The 25,606-nt window shown below is 38.9% G+C and overlaps 1 protein-coding gene across 5 annotated transcripts in view; it reads right to left on the reverse strand.

Annotated features, from left to right (window-relative positions):
• Mgam (maltase-glucoamylase) overlaps positions 1-25,606 on the reverse strand; it is a 131,583-nt gene that overhangs the window by 101,652 nt on the left and 4,325 nt on the right. Inside the window, exons 1-10 of one of the 5 annotated variants that reach the window (XM_076913480.1) lie at positions 25,263-25,401; positions 16,395-16,518; positions 14,585-14,712; positions 6,375-6,492; positions 4,966-5,075; positions 4,319-4,470; positions 3,066-3,237; positions 2,122-2,221; positions 1,394-1,506; positions 618-743 (exon numbers count right to left, since the gene is read on the reverse strand). In XM_076913480.1, the coding sequence (XP_076769595.1) occupies positions 618-743; positions 1,394-1,506; positions 2,122-2,221; positions 3,066-3,237; positions 4,319-4,470; positions 4,966-5,075; positions 6,375-6,492; positions 14,585-14,712; positions 16,395-16,518 (1,143 nt within the window). In that variant the 5' untranslated portion in view covers positions 25,263-25,401. Of the gene's footprint in view, positions 1-617; positions 744-1,393; positions 1,507-2,121; positions 2,222-3,065; positions 3,238-4,318; positions 4,471-4,965; positions 5,076-6,374; positions 6,493-14,584; positions 14,713-16,311; positions 16,519-24,886; positions 25,040-25,262; positions 25,402-25,606 lie in introns of those variants that run through there. The other 4 variants (XM_076913482.1, XM_076913479.1, XM_076913481.1 and 1 more) reach the window with 4 other exon arrangements.

The raw sequence follows: 25,606 nt of genomic DNA on the forward strand, positions 1-25,606 counted from the left end.
ATGCTGTCACCAACAAGCTAAGTAAACGGTTAAAATCAAATTATTTCCCTAATTTAGCTTCAGTTTCTTATATGTGAAAAAAAAAGGGCCAATTTAGATAACTTGGGCCTGAACCAGTTTGTGTTAGTATATGTGTGTGAATATGTTTGTGAGGGAATGGTGTGTGTGTGTGTGTGTGTGTGTGTGTGTGTGTGTGTGTGTGTGTTGCCTAGCTCTCTGAAATCTAGAATTATCTCCTCCTCTTCAATGTCCACACGAAATATTTGTTAAAATGTATTAAACCGTAAGGGATAGGGAGATGGAAGGGCTGAGTTAGGCATTACCTGACACAAAATCTGAGAATCTAGCTTATACCAAGGTCTTCGAGTAACTGCATATCACCTTTATAGTCAACCTCTAACATGATATTTTTGAGCCAAAACAATCCAACAGATAGATAGATAGATAGATAGATAGATAGATAGATAGATAGATATAGAGATATAGATTGCATAAAAATTCATTTTATTACCCAAAACAGGAAAAAAAATAACTTAAAGAGAAAGTATGGAGAAGTCAGAGGCTGTTCCCATTCTTCCCTCCTTGGATTTCAGGGAACTATGTTCAAGCTTTCTTACATAAGGGAGTTGTGCTGCACGGTTTCTATCCACAACTGCTTTCATATTGTCTAGAGTTCCATAGTCATACCGGCTGAGCTGAAACCCAAGTGTCCAGTAAGAAGGCAGAGCTGGCCGTCCAATGAGCTAAGAGAGATATGTGAAATGAAAGTTAGCATGGTAGTGGTGCATGAGGGAGACAGAGGTCTATGTAGCATGTCTTTCTTAGTTGCTCTATATCTCAACTTTAAGATCAGGTCTCTCTCACATTCAACATGGAATTCACTGACTGGTACCACTGTGTCAATGGCTGGTGAGTTCACCCCAAGGATCCCCCTGTCTCTTGTCACCCAGGAGAGATTACAAGTGTGCACCTAGACTTTCACATAAGTGCTAAGGGTCTGAATGTAGGTTTTCGTGCTCATGCAGCTTGCAATTTACCAATTAAATCATCTCATCAACACAATATATTTTAAAACAAAGCCTTTTTATGCATTGGTTTGTGGCACAAAATATATTCAATTTTCCAGTGTGTTGATTCATTAAGGTTATAATGTTAATCAACTTGTACATCCCCTCATAAGAGTAAGGCCACATTTGGGGTATCTTTATATCCTTTCACATCTTTTATAATATGAAAACTTTATAAAGAAATTTCCATTACATAGATGAAATCTGTCCTACGTTTTAAGTATTTCAGCTTAAGTGTGTCTAGCTCACATGTCTGTTTAAACTTACATCTCTTAAATATTTGCTACATAGGAGTCCCTTAGTCATAACTATGACTTCATATTTACCTCTAGATATTCTTGAACAACCTGCTCAGGTGTGTTCCCCAAGAACACATAGAAGTCCAGAATTCCCCCAGTGATGCGGTATGTGATTGCTGGGGTAGGCTGAAGGGTAACCTCTTAAAAGATTAAAATAGAAGAAAATAAAATTTAAGAGTTATTCTATTAAACATTATATCTATAAATGAGTATAAAATTGATGATGAAAAAGGCTTGTGCAGACCTTTGGATGCTAAATCAGTGCTTACTCTCAATGTCTATGTTCATCTTATATGTGCGCTGTGTGAACCCTACCTTTGAGTAGCACTGATCTAAACCAACAATTCTAAATATCCTATGCCCACCATTAACCCTGGGAGATGCTGATCTTTCTTTTCTTCCTTTGTGGTGACTGTGCTAGAACTGCCAGTTGAGATCACTTAATGTAGGACTAAGGAGGGATCGTGCTCAAGAACCTGTCTTACAGTAGATTATAGGAAGAATTATCCTAACTTTGTAACAGCAAATATACCAATGCAAGCAACCAGATTCAGTAGTTGAGAAGCGAGAAAAACCATTTTGTGCATAGGTCCCATTAGGCAGCAAAGTAAGAATGTAAAGTTAGAGAACATAGCCATCCCAAAGCCATGCTTTAAAGGCTGTGAAACGGATTCCCTCATTTAAACACAAAGCTGTAAAGGGATCATGGATACATCCTGTGCTTGTTTATTTGAGACTATTCCTTTGTCCTTTACCCATGGCATTGCTGTTCATCAGAAACACCCCAAAGGACAATCCACTATTATCTTCAAGGCACAGGAAGAACGTCTGCACACCATACAAGTTATATCCATCCTGTTGAAGACAGTTGAAAAATAATATTTACAATTAGTCTAAACATCATATTGTGTTCAATGAAGATGTCAATGAACTTTATGAGTTCAGATCTCTGTTCAGAGGATGTTAACAAGTGACAATTCTGGTATGAATACAGAGATCTTGACTTTGTTAAAATATAAAAAGATAAGGATTCTGAAACTACAGTTCATAGAATCTCTCTTCTCAAAGAGGTCTGCCTGATTCCAACTTAACCTTATATGCAAGTGCCCTATTGAGTTTTAATATAAATAACCACCATACAGAGCCCTAATGGGGCCAAAAGTCCACACTGCCCCTTGGTGTTGTTCATGTTTTACACCTTGACCAGCAAAGGTCTAAAGCTCTAAATTAGGTCATCATCACCAGCTGTTCCACATAAACTGCTCTCTCAACACATTTTCCACTTTTCTGATAGACATTTGGGAAGCAAGCATGTGTTTAAGTGAGACAGGGTGAGGATAAGGTGCTGTCTCTGCTGTCTGAAAGACAGTTTACCATGGGCTCTTAACTTGATTTCAATGGGAAAGTTATCGAGCATGTTCTATGTGACATGTTCTATGTACACATTTCAGTCATTTAACCATCACCGCCACATGAACCTCACTTTAAGTTTCACAACCCCTGAACGAGCTGGCTAAGCACCTGTCACTGCCCAATTTTATAGATGAGAAACCAAAGACCCAACAACTTGCCCAGAATCATATAGTTGATAAGTAGAAGATCTAAAATGCGAAACAGCTTCACTGGAGATTCTCACTCTGAACAACTATACTATAGGTTAAAGCTGTGATATTCAGAGGAAAGGGGCCTGAAAGCTTACCTCATTTGGGGTTGTGTCTCTGGAAAACATGGACCAAGTCTTCCAATTCATATCATGTCGGTACTGCTGGTGCACATGTTCGCCCAGACCGTATACGTTAGCACTTGGCAGGTGGGTAGAGAGCTGCAGGAACTGGTCAGAAAAGAGAAGGGGCCCAATACTTGAGTCAAACCTAAACATGGGAGGGAAACACAGACATGAGTGAGAAGGAGGGAGAGAAGGATACAGCGGCATAGACAAGTGCTCTCCTCAGCTCACCGACACAACACTCCCTCTCCAAGCCTTCTGCTGACATGTCCCTAAAAGGGACAACATCTCCAGGCCAGGTATGACTGTGGTACAACCCTTGCTTGTTCCTTAGACAAAACATAACCAGAGCACTGTATTCAAATTACCATAGACCCTTAATAAGTCTTGATTGGTACTCATGGTATTAGGTAGACAAAAGGTGGACAAAAGGGAAAAGAAAAATGTGCAGACAAAAGGAAGTAAAAAGAAGGATGACTACACACACACACACACACACACACACACACACACATGCTTGGAGCATAGTAAACTCAGCAGTTTGCACACTTCCCCTTATCATCATCTTGCTACTGCCACCCCCATGATAAGTTTACAGACTTTTTAATTTCATTTATATCCCTGGGTATGCCCCCCTCTGGAACTTCAAGTCTTTATGAAGCTAAGTGCTTCCTCTCCCACTGAGGCCAGACAAGGCAACCCAACTAGTAGAACAGATCCCACATATAGGCAACAACTTTTGGGATAGCTCCCATTCCAGTTGTTCAAGACCCACATGAAGACCAAGCTGCACATCTGTTACAAGCAAATGGATGGAACTTGAAAATATCATCCTGAGTGAGGTAAGCCAGTCCCAAACAGACATACATAGTATATTCTCACTTATAAGTGGATATAAGCCATAGAATATAGGCAACATGTTATACTCCACAGACCCAAAGAAGCTAAACAAGAAGAAAGGCCCAGGCAAGGAAGCTTGAGTCTCACTTATAAGGGGAAATAAAATAATCATAAGAGGCAGATGGAGGGAGGGAACTGGGATGGACAGGGGGTGGAGAGGGAAATGGGAGGTTAAGGATCAGGTGTGGAAAAGAACAGGAAAGATGGCTAGATGGACATAAAAATGAATGGAAATCTGCAACTGACAGCTATGAAGAAGTGGTGGGCATCTCCAGGACCAGATACAGATCTGGGATAAGGGAAGTACCCAAGTTTCCAAAACTTACAGCACACGATTATTGCTTTTTCTGGTGACTTTGATGCTAAATGGCTCCTTGAAGACCTCAACTTTGTAGTTCAAGGAAGAAGCAGCATTTCCACTGAAGGGTTTCACATGTTCATGGGGCACTTCATACCTGCTCTTGGTTTGGTCAGTCAACTGCACAGAGAGAAGAATAGAAACAAAGCCCAAGTGAAAACTTACCTATCTTTCAAAACCATCAGTGGCCTTTCCAACACCAGTACTTCCTATGCAGATAGACCTGGAAATTGGACAGCGATCAAACTGACATTCTATCTAAAGTAAAGTGATTGCTACATTGCCAGTTTCATATGCTTATTTGTTGGGCATACATCAGTCTTCAGGTAGCGGTACACTGTGATTCTGAGGACATCGATTCCCCCTAGAAAATTCAAAGCTGTGGCATCCTCTTGTTCCCTTTTACAATTCCCATTCTACGACAAATGGGTAGAAACTGAAAGCTCATTGGTAAACTCAGTATGTATTGAGGAAGTTTCAGCACAGAACAAAAGCTACTGAAGACCCTCCCAAAACCAGCATCACATAACTACACAATGTTCTCCTTTGCAGGAACCACAGTTATGAGGTAGAAGAGACCCTTGAAAAGATTTTGAAAAGCAAACAAACTCCAACCTTAAAGTGGAAGCGATTTGATGTCTGGTACTCTGCTGTAAGCAGGATGTTTTCGATGCCATTTCCAAACACGGGTGCAGAAGGTAAGTTGTTCAGTGCAGCTGTGAATCCTAACATGTGGAGGAGAAAAAGATGTTCATATTTGGTTCTCTAGGTTTGCAAATAATGGCTACATAAAATTAAACTTTTGGTCAAAGGGTCATGGAAATAAACACTTTTGTTTCTCAAAGAAGGGAATATACAGATACATATGCCCTGTATACACATTTCATCTTGAACTGGGCCCTGAAGCCCTTAATATGTTATCCAAAACTCCACATCCCTTTTCAATAAGAACTGAGTGAAAACATAACCCAAAGGACTGATTCTTATGCTTCGTGCTCATTGATCATCCCATGTCAATCACACACCTTTATGTCCTCAGTTATTAGTTTTTCTCAGTTAGGTTCTCAATATATACAGTGTCCTGTACACTGAAGTCATGTCCTCAGATAAACAGCAATTGAAGATTGCAGCCTTGAAGAGCCCCACCTCTTTACACTAGGGGCTTCTCTGCAGTAATACCCACTCTCACTCTCCCCTCAGAAGGCTTACCATGGTGCTCTTTGCTTAAGACTTGTCATTAACTAGGTAACTTCTGAAGCGTGCTTATAAAGCTGCAACTCTTTCCGCATCATAAAAGCAACACCAGAACAGAGCCATAAGGAATCTTGGGGATTATTAACTTCAAATTCTAGACTTTAAAAATAATAAACTTGAGAACAAAAATTGTCATGATAATTATATGAAGTCATGAAGGTGTATAAAAGTGAGGCCACACCTCTGCATACACGCTCTGGTTGTTTAGCTTGGAGCATGTCTTGGACTCCTAAACAAGGGAGTGGGAGAACTGACTCTTTTGCCTGCTCAAGAGTCCTTTTTCCTCTGACTGGGTTGCCTCTTTGATATGAGGGTTTGTGCCTAGTCTTGTTGCATGGTGCTATGCCACCTGCAGTTACTATCACTGGGAGCCTGGCTCTTTTCTGAATGTAAGTGAAGGAACAACAAATCTGAGGAAGAAAGCAGGTAGGGGAAGGGCTGAAAGGAGGGAGGGAAGGGAGTCTGTGGTCAGGATGTATATTGTATGGGAGAAGAGTAAAGAAAAAGTAAATAACTAAATCTTTATATACAAAGAAAAGACAAAAAAGAAATACATGCCAAAAAAAAGGTGGAAGCCAGAAACCAAATAAAATCTCTGAATTCCTAAGGCAGAAGGTAATTATTCCTTGCTGCCAAATACAATCTAATCACTGATAAGAGCAACGCCTACCTTTGTCACATGGGCAGTGTGACAGCACTCTGTGTGCTGCTTCAGAAGTCCCTTAGGAAGGAGCCAAGCCTCCAGGTCTAGGGTTCTACATTCAGCATACCTGCATTTGTGTCTACAGGGTCACTCTCCATTTTGTAGCCATGATTTCTGGAATAGTAGCAAGGAACACGGATTGATCCCTGAGGATCCCAACAGCAGCCACGCTCATCACATGTGGCCTGAAACAGAGATTAGACTGATCAACTCCATCTAGTCATAGAACATTACCTCTTAAGAACTACAAGTCAGTTCCTTTGAGATTCACTTTTACGAATGAGACCTTGGGCAGAACATCAAGACACAGAACTTCTACAGTTTTCCTTGTCAGTGTCCTTATGAAATGGTGTAAGAAACCCCATGTATGCTTCACACACAAAAGCTGGTAAATATATTTTAAAATCCTAAGCCATAATATTGTTACATCACCAGTATCCCAAAATACAATGGCCTTGTGTATACTATTACCTTTGGATTGTAAAAAATGAAAAAATATAAAAAGACTTTGCAATTCACTCTCTTTAGACATTTTCAAATCAAACCAATTTTGATTTGACCTTATATTCTGTTTATTTGTATATAGAGTGCAATGGTATCAACATTTGTTGGGTATCTATGTATGAACTAAATATACTCAACATACAAATGCAACAGCATAATATGACATCTGAAGTCAAGATAAATCATATCTAAGGGTGTCCCAGGTCTATCATGTCTAAAGGTATCCCCAGTTCTGTCTTGTTGGAACTTTCAGAAGGACTAGTTGGAAAGGCCATACTTTTTTTTAAAGGCTCAAAGAAGCTGCTTTTAAATCTGTATATTACACATCTGTACATATGTATGTATATTCCACGCATGACAAGTATTTCAACTCCCTACAAGACAGCAAGTAATCTTTCCTTAACAAACAGAATAGTGTATAATTTTTCCTTAAGGAATGTGCCAGCCTATACCATAATTGATGTCTGAGTCAAGTGGGAGCTAAAATGAGTACATTCTCTTTCCTCATGCATCTAATTTAGGAGAAACATCCAAGATAAACATTAACAGTGCAAATAAGTCTGTTCTTATATGTTTGGGCTTGAGATTAGTGCCTTACAACTAATAGGAAACAGTGGGATGACACTCCATAGATTCTGTCTGTCCTGCAGACAGAAGGTAGCTTTGGTCTTGCTCATTCTCTTTCAGTTTCTCCATTGGAGCCCCAACTATGGGAAAAGCAAACTGTTATATCATGAAATGGACCAGGCTACAAGGAACTCAAGATGGGATTCTCAGTATAACCACTATATAGACAGGAGTCATGACAACCCACATGGGTAAGCTATAAGGTTCAGCATGATGTCAGAAGACACCTTTAATGCGGCTTCTGAGAATCTCAGAGGTAAAATTACCCCACCAAACCAAACCCAGCCAGATTTTCAATATAGAAACCATGAGAAACTACAACTTATTCCATTAAGCCATTATCTTTGGGGATAATGTATTCTGTAGCAATAGATGATTAATATATCCTGTCACACTGTTTTACAGATATATAACTCAAAGTCCATAGAGTGAAGTGTTACAGATGTGAAATTCCTGCCAAAGGTTTCTTAGCAATAGAGAAATGAAAGCCAGAGCTCTTTATTTCTTTTTTCCCCATGTTCTGGGATTCACTAGATACATGTTAATGAAAATATGACAACATCTTAAAGATGGCAAGTAAAAAAAATGGTGTTATATACAAGTGACTACACTGAATCAGATGCTAATTTTTATATTAATACCCAATACAAGTTAAATATCCCTTATACAAAACGTTTGGAACAAGAAATGGTTTGAATTTCAGATTCTTTTCTTGGACTTTTGGATTATTTATCTTTATATGATGAAGTGTTTTAAGGACAGAATGCTCTAAACACAATGTTCATTATGTTTATATAATAATATTTATAACCTAAAGGTGACAGACTTTTTGGATGCCTTGCCCTTTCTGCAGTACTCGTGTTGAACCTAGGACTTCTTGCATGGTAAGCAAGCACTATACTACCCAACCATAGACCCAGCATTTGTAAAATACATTTACATTTTTCACTCATGAAACAATGATTTATGACTTGCAGTACTCAAAACCTTTCAGATTTTGGAGGAGCATGCCAGGTCTTGGATTTATGAAGTAGAAATGCCCAATCTGTTTTGAGAGTGAAAAAAAATAAAATAATGATGTCTACATGCGGCCTCTCTTGCTGCAGGAGCAAATTTTGCTGTGGTATAAACTGAACACAACAATTGCAGTTTTAATGTTTCCTTTCTTTTTTCTTTAAATATTAATATACTTTATTAAAATGTTTACATTATATTTTAATTTTTATTGGATATTTTATTTATTTACAATACAGATGTCATCCCCTTCCCCCATTTCCCCTCCCTAGAATCCCGTATTCCATCCTCCCTCCTCCTTTATGCTTTTATACCATTTTGATTACATGCATGTATTAAGGTCAGTTCTAGGTTGAGGGTCTAGCAATATAATAGATGCAAATAGTCAAGGAACAAACAAGACAATAAACACAAATAGTCAAAGAAAAAAACAAGTCATTAAACCCAATTACGTGAACACTCCTATGATCACTGTTTCTAAGGGCCTATCAGGATGACCAAAGTATTTGAGCCTACTTCCCTATCCTAGCCCAAGGTCATTTTCATGTCTTAAGCCTACTTCCTTGTTCTAGCCTAAAGAAAAGAAAGAAAGGAAGGAAAGAAGGAAGGAAGGAAGGAAGGAAGGAAGGAAGGAAGGAAGGAAGGAAGGAAAGAAGGAAGGAAGGAAGGAAGAAAGAAAGAAAAGAAAGAAGAAAGACTCCCTAGGAAAAGCAGTCATGGCAAGCATCATGTGGCTTGAATATCTGAAGACATCATAATGGGGACTGGTGGTGGGACAAAGCCCTATTTCAGTCCCTGGCAGATTCGGTCCCTGGCATCACAGTCCAGGCACAGTAACTTATGCTTATAATCCCAATGCTAGGGTGGCGATTTAGAAAAATCATAGATACAAAGTCACCCTCAGCTACAGTGAACTCAAGGCCAGTGATGCTGGATGTGTAAGACCCTGTCTCAAAAATAAACAGATAAATGATGTTGAACAAAGACACGAGATTCACAAAAGTTGAACATTGTCTCTCCTGTGTGGATTTGATGGGGGGAAGGACATAACAATGAAAGGTGAAATGTTTGCGATGTAAAAGGGGGAAGACCACAGGAGGAAGCCAGATGAGTATATAGTAGAGGGAGAGACCATGAAAAGGCCACAGTGAAGCCCTATGCTTTGTACAATTAATATGCTAAAAGGGGAAAGAAATCTAATTATAGCTAAAAAAACAAATTCATTTAAAAAATGCCTTGTAGCAGACACATCTAACATTTGAGCTCACAAAGTCCCCAAGTACAACAAGTGAGAGAAATGGTGATTTAAGGGTAACATTCATGTCAGACAATACTCTCAAAACTCAACCCAGCCTCACAGCTGATAGGAAGCCCTTTAGTCAACCAGGAAGATATCACAGGTCAGATATGACACATAACTAAGAAAGAAGAATCAATACATGTGGAGAAAAAGATCTTTAAATCATAGAAATAAAATTGAGATAGAGCATAATGGATTATTTTAAATGCACACCCCTGAGTAGATTATGATAGAATATGTAGATTAAAAATGCACACTTTACTTTTTACATAACAGACATAATCAGTCTCCCATACCTGCAAGTTTTCACATCCAAGAATTTAACTAAACTTGGATCAAAATACTTTAAACAAGTGCATCTGTACCTAACACCATCTTTTTTCTTATCTCCTAAAGCACAGAACATAACAATGCTTTACCTAACACTCACATTAGAATAGGCCACTTGAACAATCTAAGAATGACTAGTAGTATAAGTATGACAGTAAAAAAGAAGACCCTTGGAGGTTTTTATGAATGGGAAGCCATTTTACTCAAGGCATTCAGCATCTGCAGGCTTTTGGTGCATGTGGGTCTTGGGGAATATATTTAGGCTTTAGCTCCAACACACAAATGACTGAACTGAACTCACAGGTTTAGAGAAACCAAATCCTGATGATACTGTTTTAAAACAAAATCAAGCTCTACACTGTCCATCTCTTACTTGTCTTGACATTATTTAAGAACAACAGAAGATGAGAAATGAAGAAGTATTGTCGATATTGATATAAACCAGTGGATGTTGATCATCCCGCTGAGTCTGGCTGGCTTATGATAGATTTGGTCAACGTTCTACAGGATGCTGCTTCTGAGCCTGGCTGGAAAGAGGATAGGCAAACTTGCCCCAATCTCTTGATCCTTGAGCTGTCAGGAAAGAAATCCAATTGCCCTGGCCAATAAAGGATCTCTGCCCTCTAAGACAGTTTCTGAGCCTTCACAAAGGGGAAAAAGAAATCACCCAAGTAGAAGTATCTTCTCAGCTGTTTTGGCCAAGGTAGCAGATGCATGGGTGAATTCATCTTGAATCTCTCCACCATAATAGATCAGCTACTAGGTGAAGCCTGTAACACACTTGCAGCCAGCAGCACTCAGCATAGAAAAGGTCAAGTCAACCCTGATATGGGTCTCAACCCCATAAAACCATAGCAATTATATGGTAATTATAATTTTGTATCACTAACTTTGGAGTAGTTACTTTATCACAATATAAGGAGAGATAGGCCACTACATGAGAAGTCTTACTGTGTGGACATAAGGAATCTGCATCCTCCAGACCCACATAATAATCCAGGTATAGCCACATGTATCTAATGACTCCAGTGCTGTCGGGTCAGAGTCAACACAGTACTGGGATTTGTTGGTTGCCAAGCTAATTACAGGTTCAATTAAGAACCTGTCTCAAAAGAATGAAGTGAGATCGATAGAGCAGGGCCTGGCATCCTCTGCTGGCATTCATCCACATTTACCACACACAAGATTACGTATAAAGAGAAGCCACAATCTAAGAATAGAGAGTTCAGTTCAATGTTAGTGACTCTTGTGTTATGTTGAAATCCCTGAGTTCAGGGATTTCCAGTGTGATGACATTAAGAGAGGAGGCCCCTAATCAGTGATCAAACACTGATGACTTCACCTTGTGAATGGGATTCCATGCCTTTTCCCTTCTCCCTCAATGAGAATGTAGCAAGAAGGCCTACATCAGCATGAACTTCCCAGCATCCAGAACTATGAGAAGTAAACTTCTGTTTTTTACAAGTTATTCAGTTACGGCAACACAAACTGTATTAAGATAGCAATATTTAGTCAAACCCAGAGCATGCATTAGCAACTCTGATAAGCAATAGGCTCACAGTCACTCAGCACTTTCCAGGATAGTGATGTCATTGAGCTAAGAGTATATAGCAGCCCAAGATTCACTCATGTCAGTGCCCCACTCTGCTGTGGTGACAAATTTAAACACTCTTCTTTTTTTGCCTAAGATGACCTGACATAAGCAAAAACATAGGACCAATGAATCTCTATAGGGAGAAGTGTCCCATTTTCTAGTAAAAACAAGAATTTTAGAAATTAAGGTATTTAACAATAAAGGAATCCTAATTATCATCTACTCACAAAAATAGTCCCTGGTCATTTGTGTGTGCAGCAACTTCGTAAAAACTAAAAATAAACAAAGTCAATCTTGAGCTAACAAGATGGCTCGACAGGTAAAAGTGCTTGCTGCCAAGCCTGACGATCTGAGTTCAATTCCTGGGACACACATGATGGAAGGAGAGAACCAACTATCACAAGGTGTCCTCAGACTTCCACATTGTGCACAAGAGGTATGTAAACACACAAAACATACACACATAAATAGGCATGCAATAAAATAAATAAATAAAATTGACCTTGAATCAGGGAAATATGTTGATTATATACTGTTTCATAATATGTTTCATTTTGAGTAAGGTTTTAAAAGTTAACATGATCACCTTGTTCCATGTCAAGGTAAGATCTGATAGTAAAATTTTAAAGAAATACACTTTCTCGGCCATTTCATGATCCAGACCTTCAAGTCTCCAAATCAGACTACAAGTTATTTCCAGAGAACATTTCTCATGTCCATTGAGATTATAATTATAAAGTTTTTAATAATTATAGGGTGGAGAAGACTGGCAGGGTGGGTGGTGAGGAAGGACATAAATTTGGGAGGGGACATATGAGGTCTGAGAGGGGTTGGAGGGTAAAGTAAATGCAATCAAAACTATATGTGTATGAAATTCTCAACAGAGAATATATCTTTAAAGTGTTCATGAACACAGAGTGCAATGCTGTTAAGAAAAAAATCACTGCTTAATGAATATGTTTATCTGAACACACACTGTCTCGCTGACTGATAACTTGAAAGAGTAGACAAACAAACATGACAGTACTCCAGTCAGAGTTCTTCAAAGCAGAGCCAGGATGAGAACCCAGGCAGAAGCTCTGTTTCTCTAAGGTGCTCAGGTTCCATGCCTAAACATTACATAACTTCAAGTCTATTTCTAGGACTTTGTAGCTCTCCCTAGAATCACCTAATGACTGTGTTCTGGTGTTATGTAAACCCAGAGTAATATTTAAGTAAATGCTTGTAATTATATTAGCAAAACTTACTATATTTGCTGATGTCATAAAACTTGATCACTTAAATACATAGGTAAGAAACTGGAATTTGGGAAAGGACATCATAAGGCAAATTCAGAATCGATAAATAATTTGCAAAGTGTGTAATCAATAAAAGATAACAGCCTTTCCAAATCTTAAAAGTTAGCCTTTCTAATATCATAAGGATTATCATGACTGTTTATGGAGAATATAAGTCAACAACTTTCATATTAATTGACTATCATAGTGATTAAAAGGATAGAAAATTTTGTTAAGTGTGTAAATTTGTTCTCCCTTGTAATCACAAAATACCTAACCCTGAAAACTTAAAAGTTTTTTTTTAAAGTGTTTAAAAGTATTATCTAATAGCCTTTTCCTAAACTAAATATATGGAATTTAACTATAAATTTCTGTTCTCTGCCTTCAGTAAAATCTGGAATTGGTGGTAAAAGCCTACATCAAAAATGAGGGTAATGGTCCCCTGATTATAAATGATGAGCTTAAAACCCATATCAAGAGCTGTCTTTCAAATCATGGATTACAGACGTGTATGAAGGCTAAAAAGTCTGCAATAATCAGAAAAGTTATTTAAACTTGACACCATATACAGACTGAACTGTTAAAAGAGCAGTCAGGCACATGCAGTTTTACTGTATGTGCAAGGAAACTGAGAAGAAATTGACATCTCAGAAGAGATTAGAGGAGGTCTCTGGAGAGCCAGCATCAATGGATGGCTGGGAATGGAGATGCAGCAATAAAGAAACATAGCCCTAAACTGACTCATCTTGACATTCTGCTAATCTCATAGATGATGTCTTACTTAGCCATCACCAGAGAAGGCTGTGCGACACAGTGAGAACAGAGTAGCTACCACACATGTCCAAGAACTCATGCATCAGGCGTTCACTCTGCATTTAATGCTGATCTGTCGTGTCACGTGAGTGGACTTCACTCAGAAGACTGTACTCTGTTTTCAATTAAATATTTTGATTTGCTAAATGTGAATGGTGGGTCATGTGCGATGACTTTATTATCATAATACTCTTGGATGTGCACAAGCTGGTTATCTAGAAACATTGGACTAGAGTGCCATGTCCTTGTAAGTTCTTTACTCTGGCATTAATTACCTTTTTCCTTCCAAAGTATAACTGCTGAAACTTTGTCCTTATGCTAAATCATGCTTTGAGCACATGCGTGATATTTTATTGTAGATCCCAGATAACCTTTTGAAATGGCATGTTGCCAGCAACAAGAAAGGCAATGAGAGAGTTGAGGACTGCAATCAAGTGTAGCCTCATGAAAGATAAATACACTTTCGCTGTCTAAAACTTTACATGGAGCACACAGAACACTAAAAATATGGTATTAGTTATCTGAAATTCTGCTTTACTTGCTAAAACTGGCAACCCAAGGGTATGTTCTAGCTCTTCCTCCCTTGAAACCACATGACCCTACATACATGAGAACAGACTTAGGTTATGTGAGCTACCAAAGCTGTTGTACACACAACTTTCTACGAAATGGGATATAGGGAAGAAATCTATAGGAAGAAGAAAAGGAGGAGAAAGATGAGGAGAGGAGAAAGAGAAGGAGAACAAAGAGAAGGATGATGAGAAGAAATTTCACCATGACATGAATTCTTTAATGCCAACAAGATGCATGACACAAACCTTGTCAGATGATTTGTCAGGGATGCAATTTATTCGTTCCAGCTCACTTAGCACTGGGCAATTGGGAGAGTTAAGAGTGGTCCTGGTGATGGTAGTGTCTGGAGTGCCAGTTGTTTCAGCATCTAAGACTACCATATCACAGAAGCAGACAAAATGACAGTTAGAATTGTGACCACAAGCATTAGACAGGACCAGGTTCTCAGCACTTCCAACAATCTTAACTCCTCTACTTGGCTGTGCTCTAGTTCAATGGGCTTAAAATTCTGCAGTTTTACTTTGTAACACCTTGTTTTTTTCTTGCTAACTGTATTTACCTCGGTGTCAACCAACATCATCTACTTCTTTGCTAGAGTTCCCCTGCAATATGGTCCATATGAGAAGAGGGCTTCATCATTAGATGCTTGTCAAACTAGACATGAACTTCCCTTTAGGCCAGGTAAATAAACCATACCCTGTGGGTCAAATCAGGTCAAAATGTGTGTCTAAAAATGAAGTATTCCTGGAGCATAAATGTACTCATTTATTGATAACTATTTTATTTTGCAATGGCAATAGTACACATGATAACAGAAACTGAATGACTCATACAATCTAAAGACTGAAGGTCAGAAGACAGCCTGCATGAATGGTTTCTCTCTCCATTATGTGGCTTCCAGAGACTGACCTCAGCTCACGGAGCTTGGCAGCAAGTGCCTGTTCCTACCAAACTATCATCTCACTAGATCTTACAATCTAATACCTATTCTCTGGGGACCCATGCTGGAGATATATACAGAGAAGGCACTAACAGTGCCATCTTAATCACAGTGACTACAACTCTGTTTTGTCAGGTGATCCCTAATCCCTTAGGATACTTCCAAGTGGTTGTATTCTTTGGAAATGTAAACTCCGAAGTGAAAAAAGTCATAAAGGGATGCACAGGTCTAGAAACTACCCCAAGGCTACAAAACTTTGATTTCTAATTTAAAGAACAGTAAAACATAAAAAGCATTCTTGTTGTTCTCTGAAATAGAAAAGAAGCTTTATTTAAGATAATGTCTTTGTTAAATAAACAAAGACATTACAAGAAAATGTTTTTTTTCTAATTGTTCTTTGCATTGAGGTTTTTATTTCAAAAATGATGCATTAAATACATTGTGTTTGTACCAGCATCTGCATAAGGCCTTAGCTCCCTCTTCAGGCTTATAAAACTTTAAAAGTTAAATGTTTTTTAAAGACCCTTATTTTCTGCAAAAAGCAGAGATTGATGTAGCTGAGAGTTGAATAGAAAAGACAAAACTGATTTGGCTGTGTTCAGTCATAGGCTGGCACTTCATTGCCTAGTTCCCACAAGAACTGATTCTTATGTGAGGCCAATAGCAAAGCCTGGATCATTCAGCATGTTCTAGCCCTTATTTTGAGATATATCAGCTCAAAAAACACTGAATAAAAATAACATGAATAGGTATTAAGAACCAATTTTTCACCTTAAATAGTTAAATTGATATATAGTAAATACACATATTTCTATTTACATAGCATGTTGTTCATTATCAGTATTCACAGAATTATAATTATTTTTATAACATTCAGCAAATATATATCAGAGATTACAGAGTTGGATCCAATTAAAAATGGAGATGAAAGCTTCAGAATTCAAACCTACTGTCTATTGACCTGCCATGCTTTGTCAATGATCAATAAGATACGTACAACCTGCAAGCGTTCACATCCACATTCATACATACACGAAGCAATATAAAAGCGTGGTGTCTCTACCATGGGTGATGAGTTTGCTCTGGCATGGGAGAGACTCAGAGTGACTCGTTACCATTTGCTTCCTTTGAGTTGGCTAAGAGCACAATTAGAACCACCGCGATGATGAACAGAACCAGCAGCAGAACAATGAGCACAAGCTCCAGAGTGCTGAACTTCTTAAACCTTCGTCTGGCCATCTGAAAAAAATGGAAAGCAGTTTCAGACTTAAAATGCATTTAATTGGAGCTAGTACATTTTTAATGCCAAAGCTCAACTGTGTACAAAACCTTCCACCTGAATTTTCAAAAATAACCAGTTAATGACGTTTTTGTTTTATCTTTATCTCTATTTGGTTGTCACCCTTGCTCCTGCATCATTAGGAGACAAATCTCAAATTTAATACCTCTTATTTTGAAAATATTAAAATGTATTTACAAAACACAAGAAATTTTACAAAGCAATCAGCAAAGATACTATCATGACACCTACATGTATTTACAGTAATTCCTTATTGTTACCAAATACCTAAACAGTGTTAAAAATCCACCATTTATAAACTTTTCAAATAAATTTTATAATTTTTAAAGTAGACTTCATAAACATTGGGTCTAACAAAGATGAAAGTAAGGTGTATGTATTTTAATTAGTTTATATCTGAGTCCCTTTTCATCAAAAGGGCCTGTTCTGTAGACAATGCATATACCTAGATGTCATTAATTACATTCTCACCATGTTAGCATGTTTCATTCATATTTAAAGTTAGTTAATAGGATCCAGAATTTTCCAAGATTTATTTTGATGGTTTTTAGCAGCAAAGGAGTATAGACGGTCGACCATCTTCATCAGGAAACATAAAATCTTGTTTTCTTTTTGTGGTATAGCAGCCATTGGCATTTCCCAGATTTATTATCCCATTTAGAATTATGTATCAGCAGTACTGTGATTCTTTAATCCTTTAATTGTTAGAAGAAATACTTCTATAAACAAAAATAACACCTCATCTACTATTCAGTTCACAGGCATGCAGTTCCCAGAGGGAATTCAATATTTTAACTCCTTTGTTTACTACTTGTCAAAATGCTTGTTTTTCTGGTATCCTTCAGAGGAGACTGAATTTAATTTGTTTCTAACCATTTTCACAAATTGGTGGATTTAAGCACATTTAACTCCTACTAATCCATTGATAACATTAATTCTTGTGTCTTGCTATATTTGCATAGAGGGGATCTCCTTAAGTTGCCAAACCCCGCAAGAACCTTTTGTAATATTTACTCCTTTCTGGCACAATCGGATATCCCTGGATCCTCTTACACTTTCCATGCCTGGTCTGTAATTGTGTTTCTGCAAGGATTCTGTTCTTTTTAATGGATGTAATATCTAGGAACAATAGTGGAGATGAGAGATAATGAAATACAGACTCAAGAATTTGGGATTCCAGAGCTTCATGCATCAGCTTAGGTAGTAGTCACTTTCTAAGGTTGTCCCCCAAGGAGTCCTTTAAGATGTGCTATCTTAATTTATTTCAGATGTCTTTTATTTTGTATGTATAACTGTTTTTGCTTGCATGCATGTGCATGCACCACATGTGTGCTTGGTACCTATAAAAGTCAGAAGAAAGTTGCAGCTGCAGATCCCCTGGAACTGGAGTTACAGAAAATTGTTTGTAAGCCACCATGTGGGTGCTAGGAGTCTAACCCAAATCCTTCACAAGAGTAACTAACAATTGCTTTTAGCTGCTGAGCCATCTCCCCAGTCTCCAGGAATTATTATTTTAAAAATACAGAAAGTACACATTTACTTTTTGTTATGATTTGACTATATATACATCCTTCCTGTGATGCTATGATAGTAAGAGACGGTGTCCTTGAGAAAGAGATTATCCTAGGGCATGTGATCGGAAACAAGGATGCACACAGTGAAGTTCAGTTCTTATCAGCATGCCCTAATGTAACCTTATCTTCTGTTTTATCACCCTAATATCTGAAACACACAGTAAAGCGGCCTGTGTGTATCAGTATTGCTCACTCAAGGCTACCTTCCTCCTCGCCCCACCCATTATTTTTCAGGACACTTTGTAAACTGTGTACTGTCAACTAAAAGAGAATGTGTCCTGATTTCTCTCCTCGGACCTTGATATATAACTCTGATATTTAGTTCCTATATCTTCATTCTCTTGTCTATCAGTGTGTATTTATATACTCTCTCCTCAGTCAGAAGCATCCCACAGCTCTCTGCTCAGAGATTAGATAGCAAGAGTAGTTGCTTCTCAAATACTGATAAGAGGACAAAGTAATCGGAGTTGACTCTTACTATACAGAAGGAAGTGGAGCTGAAAGACCTTCTTTCTGAACTACCTTGTGTTTTCTGAGGATAAAGTACCTAACTCTAGTGTTCTTGGTTATTATCCATAATACCTCACATAAGTACAAGCTTTATAAGAAATCCCTCAATCATTGTCTTTCTTGTAAAATTCCACAGCGGTTAATAATATTTCATAATTGCTATAATTAAATTAACTAATAAGACAAAAACTGATTCTATGTTCACTGTAGGAGAAGAGCTATAAGAACGACATTCCAAGTAGCCATGGCTCTTTCTCTTTGCTGACTGCTTACAGTTGCAATGTGGGAAGTTGTTCTTTATGCTAATTTTAAATACTATGTTACATGCTATGTAAGAACATCTCCACATCTGTATAAACCACAGACTCCATGACATCTTGGTAAAAATTTAAAGTTAGACCCATAACCCAGGAGTTCCATTTGTGGTAATTCATCCTATCAGTGCAATTGTGCATTTGAAAAATAATGTATACAGTGATGTTTTTTCACCATGAAAACAAAATACTGTCTACAAAGAGGCCTCTGAGTACATGAAACAATAAAAAAATAGAATAGTAATGTGATGTCCCAAGGATATACACTTGGCTTCTGGAGGAAGAGATGATTTTTTTAACTTGGAAATAACTAGTAGCTAAGTCCATTTATCCAGGAAAGAAAACAGAGGTGATGGCCCAGTGCTCACTAAGATCTCCTGGGTTGCAGTGGCAGGAAGAGATATCAAAAGAAAAGACAAGAGAAAGCCAGAGGAGAACTTCTGACATACTGATAATAGCGTATTCCTTGATTGGAAGGGCCTGGTAGAGAAGATGCATCTAAACCAAATAAACGAGGCTGAGAGGACTGGAAGGTAAATGTGGGAAACAGAAATTCTAAACCTTCCAGTTGGTAAAGTTCTCAACCAAAGTTCTATCAAGCCACCTAAGAGCTGGAGTCAGGAACGAAATCAGAGCCACTATACCCAGAAAATAAATAAATTAATTAATTAAATAAATAAACTAATAAAACAAAGAGCTTTGCCTAAAAATTGTAAAATGAGGAGCGTAACAGAGACCTTCAGAGGCTTCATAAAAATTAAAAAGTCAGTAGAAATTTTAAATCAAACACTGGCTGGAAGTCAGACTGCAGCTACAGAAAGCAAAGCTAAGCAGTTCCCATGGCCTTTCTTTGGCACCATGACTGAGGAAACAATGCAAATGAAGAACTGGAACAGTAGAGAAGTTTCTCCTCAAGTGTCTTACTCTGAGAATAAAGGCAGCGCCTGAAGGAGAGAAGAGGAAGAAAGGATAGAAACGGAGAAGAAAGAATGAAATGAAGGATGTACTCTAACTGCTTATGGAATCAGAAGCAGGAAGAGGAAAACTGAAAATGTTCTAAAGAAGCAAAAGGCAATGGAGGAGGTAGACAGAAGACTGAAGGAGCTGAAGGGGCTTGTTCCATTTGTGGTAAATCATCCTATCAGTGCAATTGTGTATTTGAGAAATAATGTATACCGAGTGACAATACCAACCCACCAGAGCTCCTAGGATCTAAACTGCCAGCCTAGGAACATACAAGGAGGGACCCATGGCTCCAGCTGTATATGCAGTGGAGGATGGCCTTGTTGGGCACAGGTGGGAGAGGAGGTCCTTGGTCCTGTGAAGGCTGGATGCCCCAGTGTGGGGGAATTCAAGGGCAGGGAGGTGGGAGTGAGTGGATGGGTAGGGTGGGTGGGGGCACACCCTCATAGAAGCAGAAGGAGGGGGAAGGGGATAAGGGGTTTCTGGTGGGGGGGATGAGGAAAGGGGATAACATCTGAAATGTAAATAAATAAAATATCCAATAAAGAAGAGAGACAGAGAGAGAAAGAGAGAGAGAGACAGAGACAGAGACAGAGAGAGATTGAGAGAGAGAGAAGCCATGAAGACAGGTCCACCCAACTGGAATAGCATAGGAATCACCAAGAGACTATGGAAATGGTGCCAGCATATGATGAATATTCAGTATAAGGGACGAATATGAGAAAACTGGAGGTGAGCAGAAAGTTCCCGGTCCCCACAAAAAACCCTACTTTCCCTAAATACCCTAAAGATGTTGCCAGACTACTGCTACCTGTGGATTCCACCTGAAAACCTGGGAAGGCAGAATAATAAGCATAGCTACTGGCTGCTTCAGAGTCCTAAAAGCAGATCTGTGGGCTTTTATGACATTTGAGGTGACATTATAATTATTGTAATGGGGGAAGCACTAAAATTATGATTCTCGCAGACAATACTATGAAGGGGAAGATCTAGGTTCACTTTAATCTGCCTTAACAGGTGAAGCAAACAAAACAGGAGGAGCCTACTACTTCTGTCTGTCTTCTCTAAATTCTTACCCTCATCCTTTAATGCTGGCACTATAAATTCTGTAACCCTTCTGCCTCACCCCAGGTACTGTAAATTCTGTAATACTTCCCCATCTTCTCAGCCTATGAACATCGACTTACAGAAAATAATATTTTTGTCTACAACGAAATATACAAAGAAATGGAGACCCTAGGTTCTAGCCAACTTTGACTTTGAGAGAAAGGCCATTCAACTCTGGAATTTTCCTACCCTTCCCCTAACCCTAATCCCACCCACCCCTACATGATGAAGGCTTGAGACTGAGAAGTCTATTCTGTTTTCAAGCTTGCCCTTGAGTTAGCTGGTTCCTTCTACCAAGCCCTATCCTTGTCTCCGGGTTTTGATTTGTATGGGTTTCAGTTTTTGGTTTTGTGTCTTTTGAAGCTAAGCAAGAGATGCATTTAGATTCTGGTAACAATAGTTTAGGTTGAATGGCCAAGAAGTTCATGTGATCATTTGTAAAATCTGGTGGTACTAATCTTTTCTACCATACACTGGCTTCTTCAACTTATCTATGCACCAATTATCTGATCTCTCTCTCTCTCTCATTCTCTCTCTCTCTCCCTCTCCCTCTGTGTGTGTGTGTGTGTGTGTGTGTGTGTTAGCTTAAAGCAAGCATAAATCTAGAGTGTAGCCCTGCTGTAAATTGGTAAGACAGACGCTTTCAGTGATTTAAGGTGACAGTCTCTTTAATTACACTGAGGAGAGAACCGGAGAGCCTTCCTGTCACATGTGAAGCTTGGGTTCCATCACCAGAACCACAAGTTTTAAAATGTTGTTTCAGAATAAAAAATAAGAAGGACTGGGAAATGAAAGAAATGCTTTTTAACAACTGCTGCTTGGTAATCTGTCATTATTCATTGAATATTCTTTTGGTTAATCCAACATATAATTGAAATTTTAATGCTAATGATAATTGTAGTTGACAATGATGGAGCAAATGTACTAAGAACTCTCCATAATCCTCATACCAGCAGCACAAAAATTAAGCTTTATCAGATCACATTACCTGCCACACAGCAGATAATAGGGGAACGGGGATACAAATGCTGCCCTTGGGATTACAAGGCCAAGGTTCCCATCTCTACTCTGTAATCTATGCTGCTGGGCCCACAGCACACAGGGTGCAACAGTTTATGCTTCATGGATGATTGCAATTTTATCATTATCCAGGGCTGGACTGCAAATCATAGCTGCCTGCACACATCAAACATGCATGATTTTCTGTAGTTCTCATAATCATTTTTCAGTAGTAATTATTTTCTCCACTTCACAAATAAGTTAACTGAGATTTATAGGTCTTGGTAGTCCAAGGCCCAGCTCTGTTAACAGAGCCAAGTGTCAACAGACAACCAGAAGCTAATATCTATTGTGTGCCACAAAGGCAGAAAAACATGTACATGCATGAAAAATAAGTGTTTTAAAATTAAGAGATGATGTACATGAGAGAAGCATCTATGTAAAGACAACAAAAAGGTTTACAAAAGGAAGTAAGCTTTCTGTCATTTCCGTCTCCACAGCAGCTGAGATATTTGTATAAGCACCTATAAATATCAAATCACATTGAGTTTAGGGACCTCAGCATATTCTCTATGACTGAAGAGAAACAGGCTACAGATGTGCATTGTAGCTCTGATTTATTCATCATAAGTTTATCAAAGCCATGGTTTTAAATGGTGGAAGGGAAGTGTGCTTGCAGTTTGCTTGTTTACCACATTTATGGAGCCCCCGCTGTATGTAAGCATTCTTCCAGGAGCTGGTTATGCTCAGTGAACAAAACATAAAATTCCCTGCCATGGTGGAACCTATGTCCTTCTGAATAGAACAGCAAAAAACGTACTAAATAAACCATACAGCAGATTACACTGTATAAGGTCTGTGGGAAAGCAAGCAGAGAGAAAGCAGAGGAACATGGGGGAAGAGATGCAATGTAATGAAAAGATCAGTCAGGGAAATCCTAACAGAAAAGGTAAGAACTATTATTGCACATAAATCATGTAGATCCAATAGAAGTTTTCCATTTTGAATAAATACTTGTCCCATCTTGTTGAGGTTAGCCCCGGACTTGTATTTTGATGTTAATTCCACTTTCCTGGGAGGGGATGCAGAGGAGGAATGAATCAGGCAGTACACAGGTGACTTCTATTGAACTTTCTGCCCACCTTAATTTGTGAAATAAAGGCTAGAGCCAGTGATTGGGCAGAGAAGGGAAGGTGAGAAACAAAGGTTGGGGGGGGGGTAGGAGAGAGACAAGGACTGGGGAGGAAGATGATGAAGGAGGACGAGATGAAGAAGGAATGCAATGGAGAAGCAGGAGGTGGAAGGACAAATGCATGACTTGGAAAACCCGCAAGTTATAAGGGTCTCATAGCTGGGGAATAGAGTAGTGTAGTGGTGAATCTGCCCAACCCAGGCGTGCAGCATATATTCATAATTATTGAGTTGTGTTTTCTTTGACCAGTCATATTTGGGTTGGAGAACTACCGCAACAACGTCTCATTTAATGGGCATCATTATAGCTATTGGGGCAAAGTAAATGGGTAAATGACATGAGGGTCAAATGATTAAAATGGGTTTGTCAGTTAACGTGACAAAGTTGAAAAACTCTCCTCTTCTCTGAAGGAAATCCAGTGTTGGATCCAAGCTGTTCTTTTAAAACCCATATGATAACAGGTAAGGGATCTAGTAAAAAGCTTTATAAGAACCAGAATGAGTCGGTTAGAAGGCTCCAACCAGTGTGGTTACTTCACAGAAGTGTTCAGCAATATTTAGCAAGTTTGGCTGTGATCACCTGGCTACTTTGAGAATAGAAAAAGAAAAATAAGCTAAGTGAAGAAATCTAATCCTACCGGGGTGTGTGACCTCACAGAACACTTAACATGAGACCTCGGTTTTCCCTGCATTCTTTAAAGAGACTGTATCCTTCTGTTATTTCAAGCCAGGGCACACAAGACTTTCTCTTCCTTATCACCCCCACCATTATGGTCAGAAAGAAGCCTACTTGGAAATTTTTTCTTCTAGGTCTTTCTCATTCTTAGTGGCCCATGCTTATGAAACACTTAGTGATGTAACTAGATAGCTCATAAAAACTCCCGCATGATAGAATGACTGTTTAAAACCAGGGGTACCAGCCTGAGTGAAATGGTAATGGGCTTTCTTTAATTCAGGACACTGGAGAAAATTTCATTCCACTTCCTTTCAGGCACCTTTCCCAGAACACCAGACCAAGAACCACACCCTGTAGCACCCAAGGTCCTACTTCCCATAAGTGTTCTCTGTCCTGTACTGTGACGCCAAAACAAGAGTTCAGGAGTTTCCCCGAGCACACTAGAACTGCTGTTCACACTGCTATAGGAAACACACTGGCAGCTTTTCCAGTGAAAACATGGAGTGAGTCTCTTCCTTTTTCCCAATGGTAACACCTTCCTCTTTCTGTGGCCAACTAGAAAAGAGGTGCCCACTGTTTTAGATAGGCTCTAACAACTTAGTAACTATTAACTGTTACCAGGAAGAAGCCAGTAGCAATCCCTTGTTTTCTCCTCTTCCCCTGGGCACTTCCATTCTGTGTTGCATAGAATAACCAAACTAAATATGCATGATTCCGTTTGTGACTTCCCTCTAATTCCACCTGAGATCTCTCCTAACTCCTACCTCAAATATTCCTCTGGATATTATTACACCTGTAGTCACATCTCCTTGCCTCTTCACTAAAACAATTCTGTGTATGATCAACAAAACCACCAAACCCACAATCAGTAGCACCTTCCTTATCCTGACTACCACGGATACTCTAATTATCATTTCTCTGCACAGCTTCACACTCTTTCAGAAATGACTGTCCCACACAGCTTCGTTCTCACCTTCAATCAAACTTCTTTTCTTAATCTCCCCTAAGTTGTTCGAAGAATCTGAATTTCTGTCTGCTATCTCATCCCAGATACCATTCTTCACACTTAAACACCTTCATACACAAGTACATGGATTTAATCAGGCTTACAGATCCTGCATGGATCCAGAGGAATGCACACGTAAACACACATGAAACACGGGCTTACCCAGAGGGGGAAAAAAAATAAGTGAGTTAAATTTTAAGTGTGTGCTTGCATAATTTCGGTGGTTGTTGGTTTTGTCCAAAGTATCAAAGGCCCTTTGACCAAAGAAGGTCGGCACAAATTACACACACACACTTGCACACAGGTCTGAAGCCACAAAGGAATATGCCATTCATAGACAAACCTCATTGTCTGCTGCAGTGGCTCCTGGTGGCTCTGAAGAATGGCCTAGCAATAAAGACTTGAGGAGAGCAATTCACAGAACGCAATCCAAGGGCTGGTGACTGCTTTCTGGCCAATCAAGAAAATGTTAATGACCTTTGAATGCAAGTCACAGCCAAGCTTTCATTTCCAAGACCAGGACTGTTAGTTAATTAGTAATCAGTCTTTCTCTAAGGCAACAGTCCTCAACCTGTGGGTGACAACTCCTTTGGAAAGGGCAGTGTCAAGTTATCTTTTCATAGAGATCACCAAAGAGCATCAGAAAACACAGATATTTATATTATGATTCATAACAGTATCAAAATT

The sequence above is a fragment of the Arvicanthis niloticus genome, chromosome 15 (assembly GCF_011762505.2).
Source record: "Arvicanthis niloticus isolate mArvNil1 chromosome 15, mArvNil1.pat.X, whole genome shotgun sequence".
In the NCBI taxonomy this organism is placed as follows: domain Eukaryota; kingdom Metazoa; phylum Chordata; class Mammalia; order Rodentia; family Muridae; genus Arvicanthis; species Arvicanthis niloticus.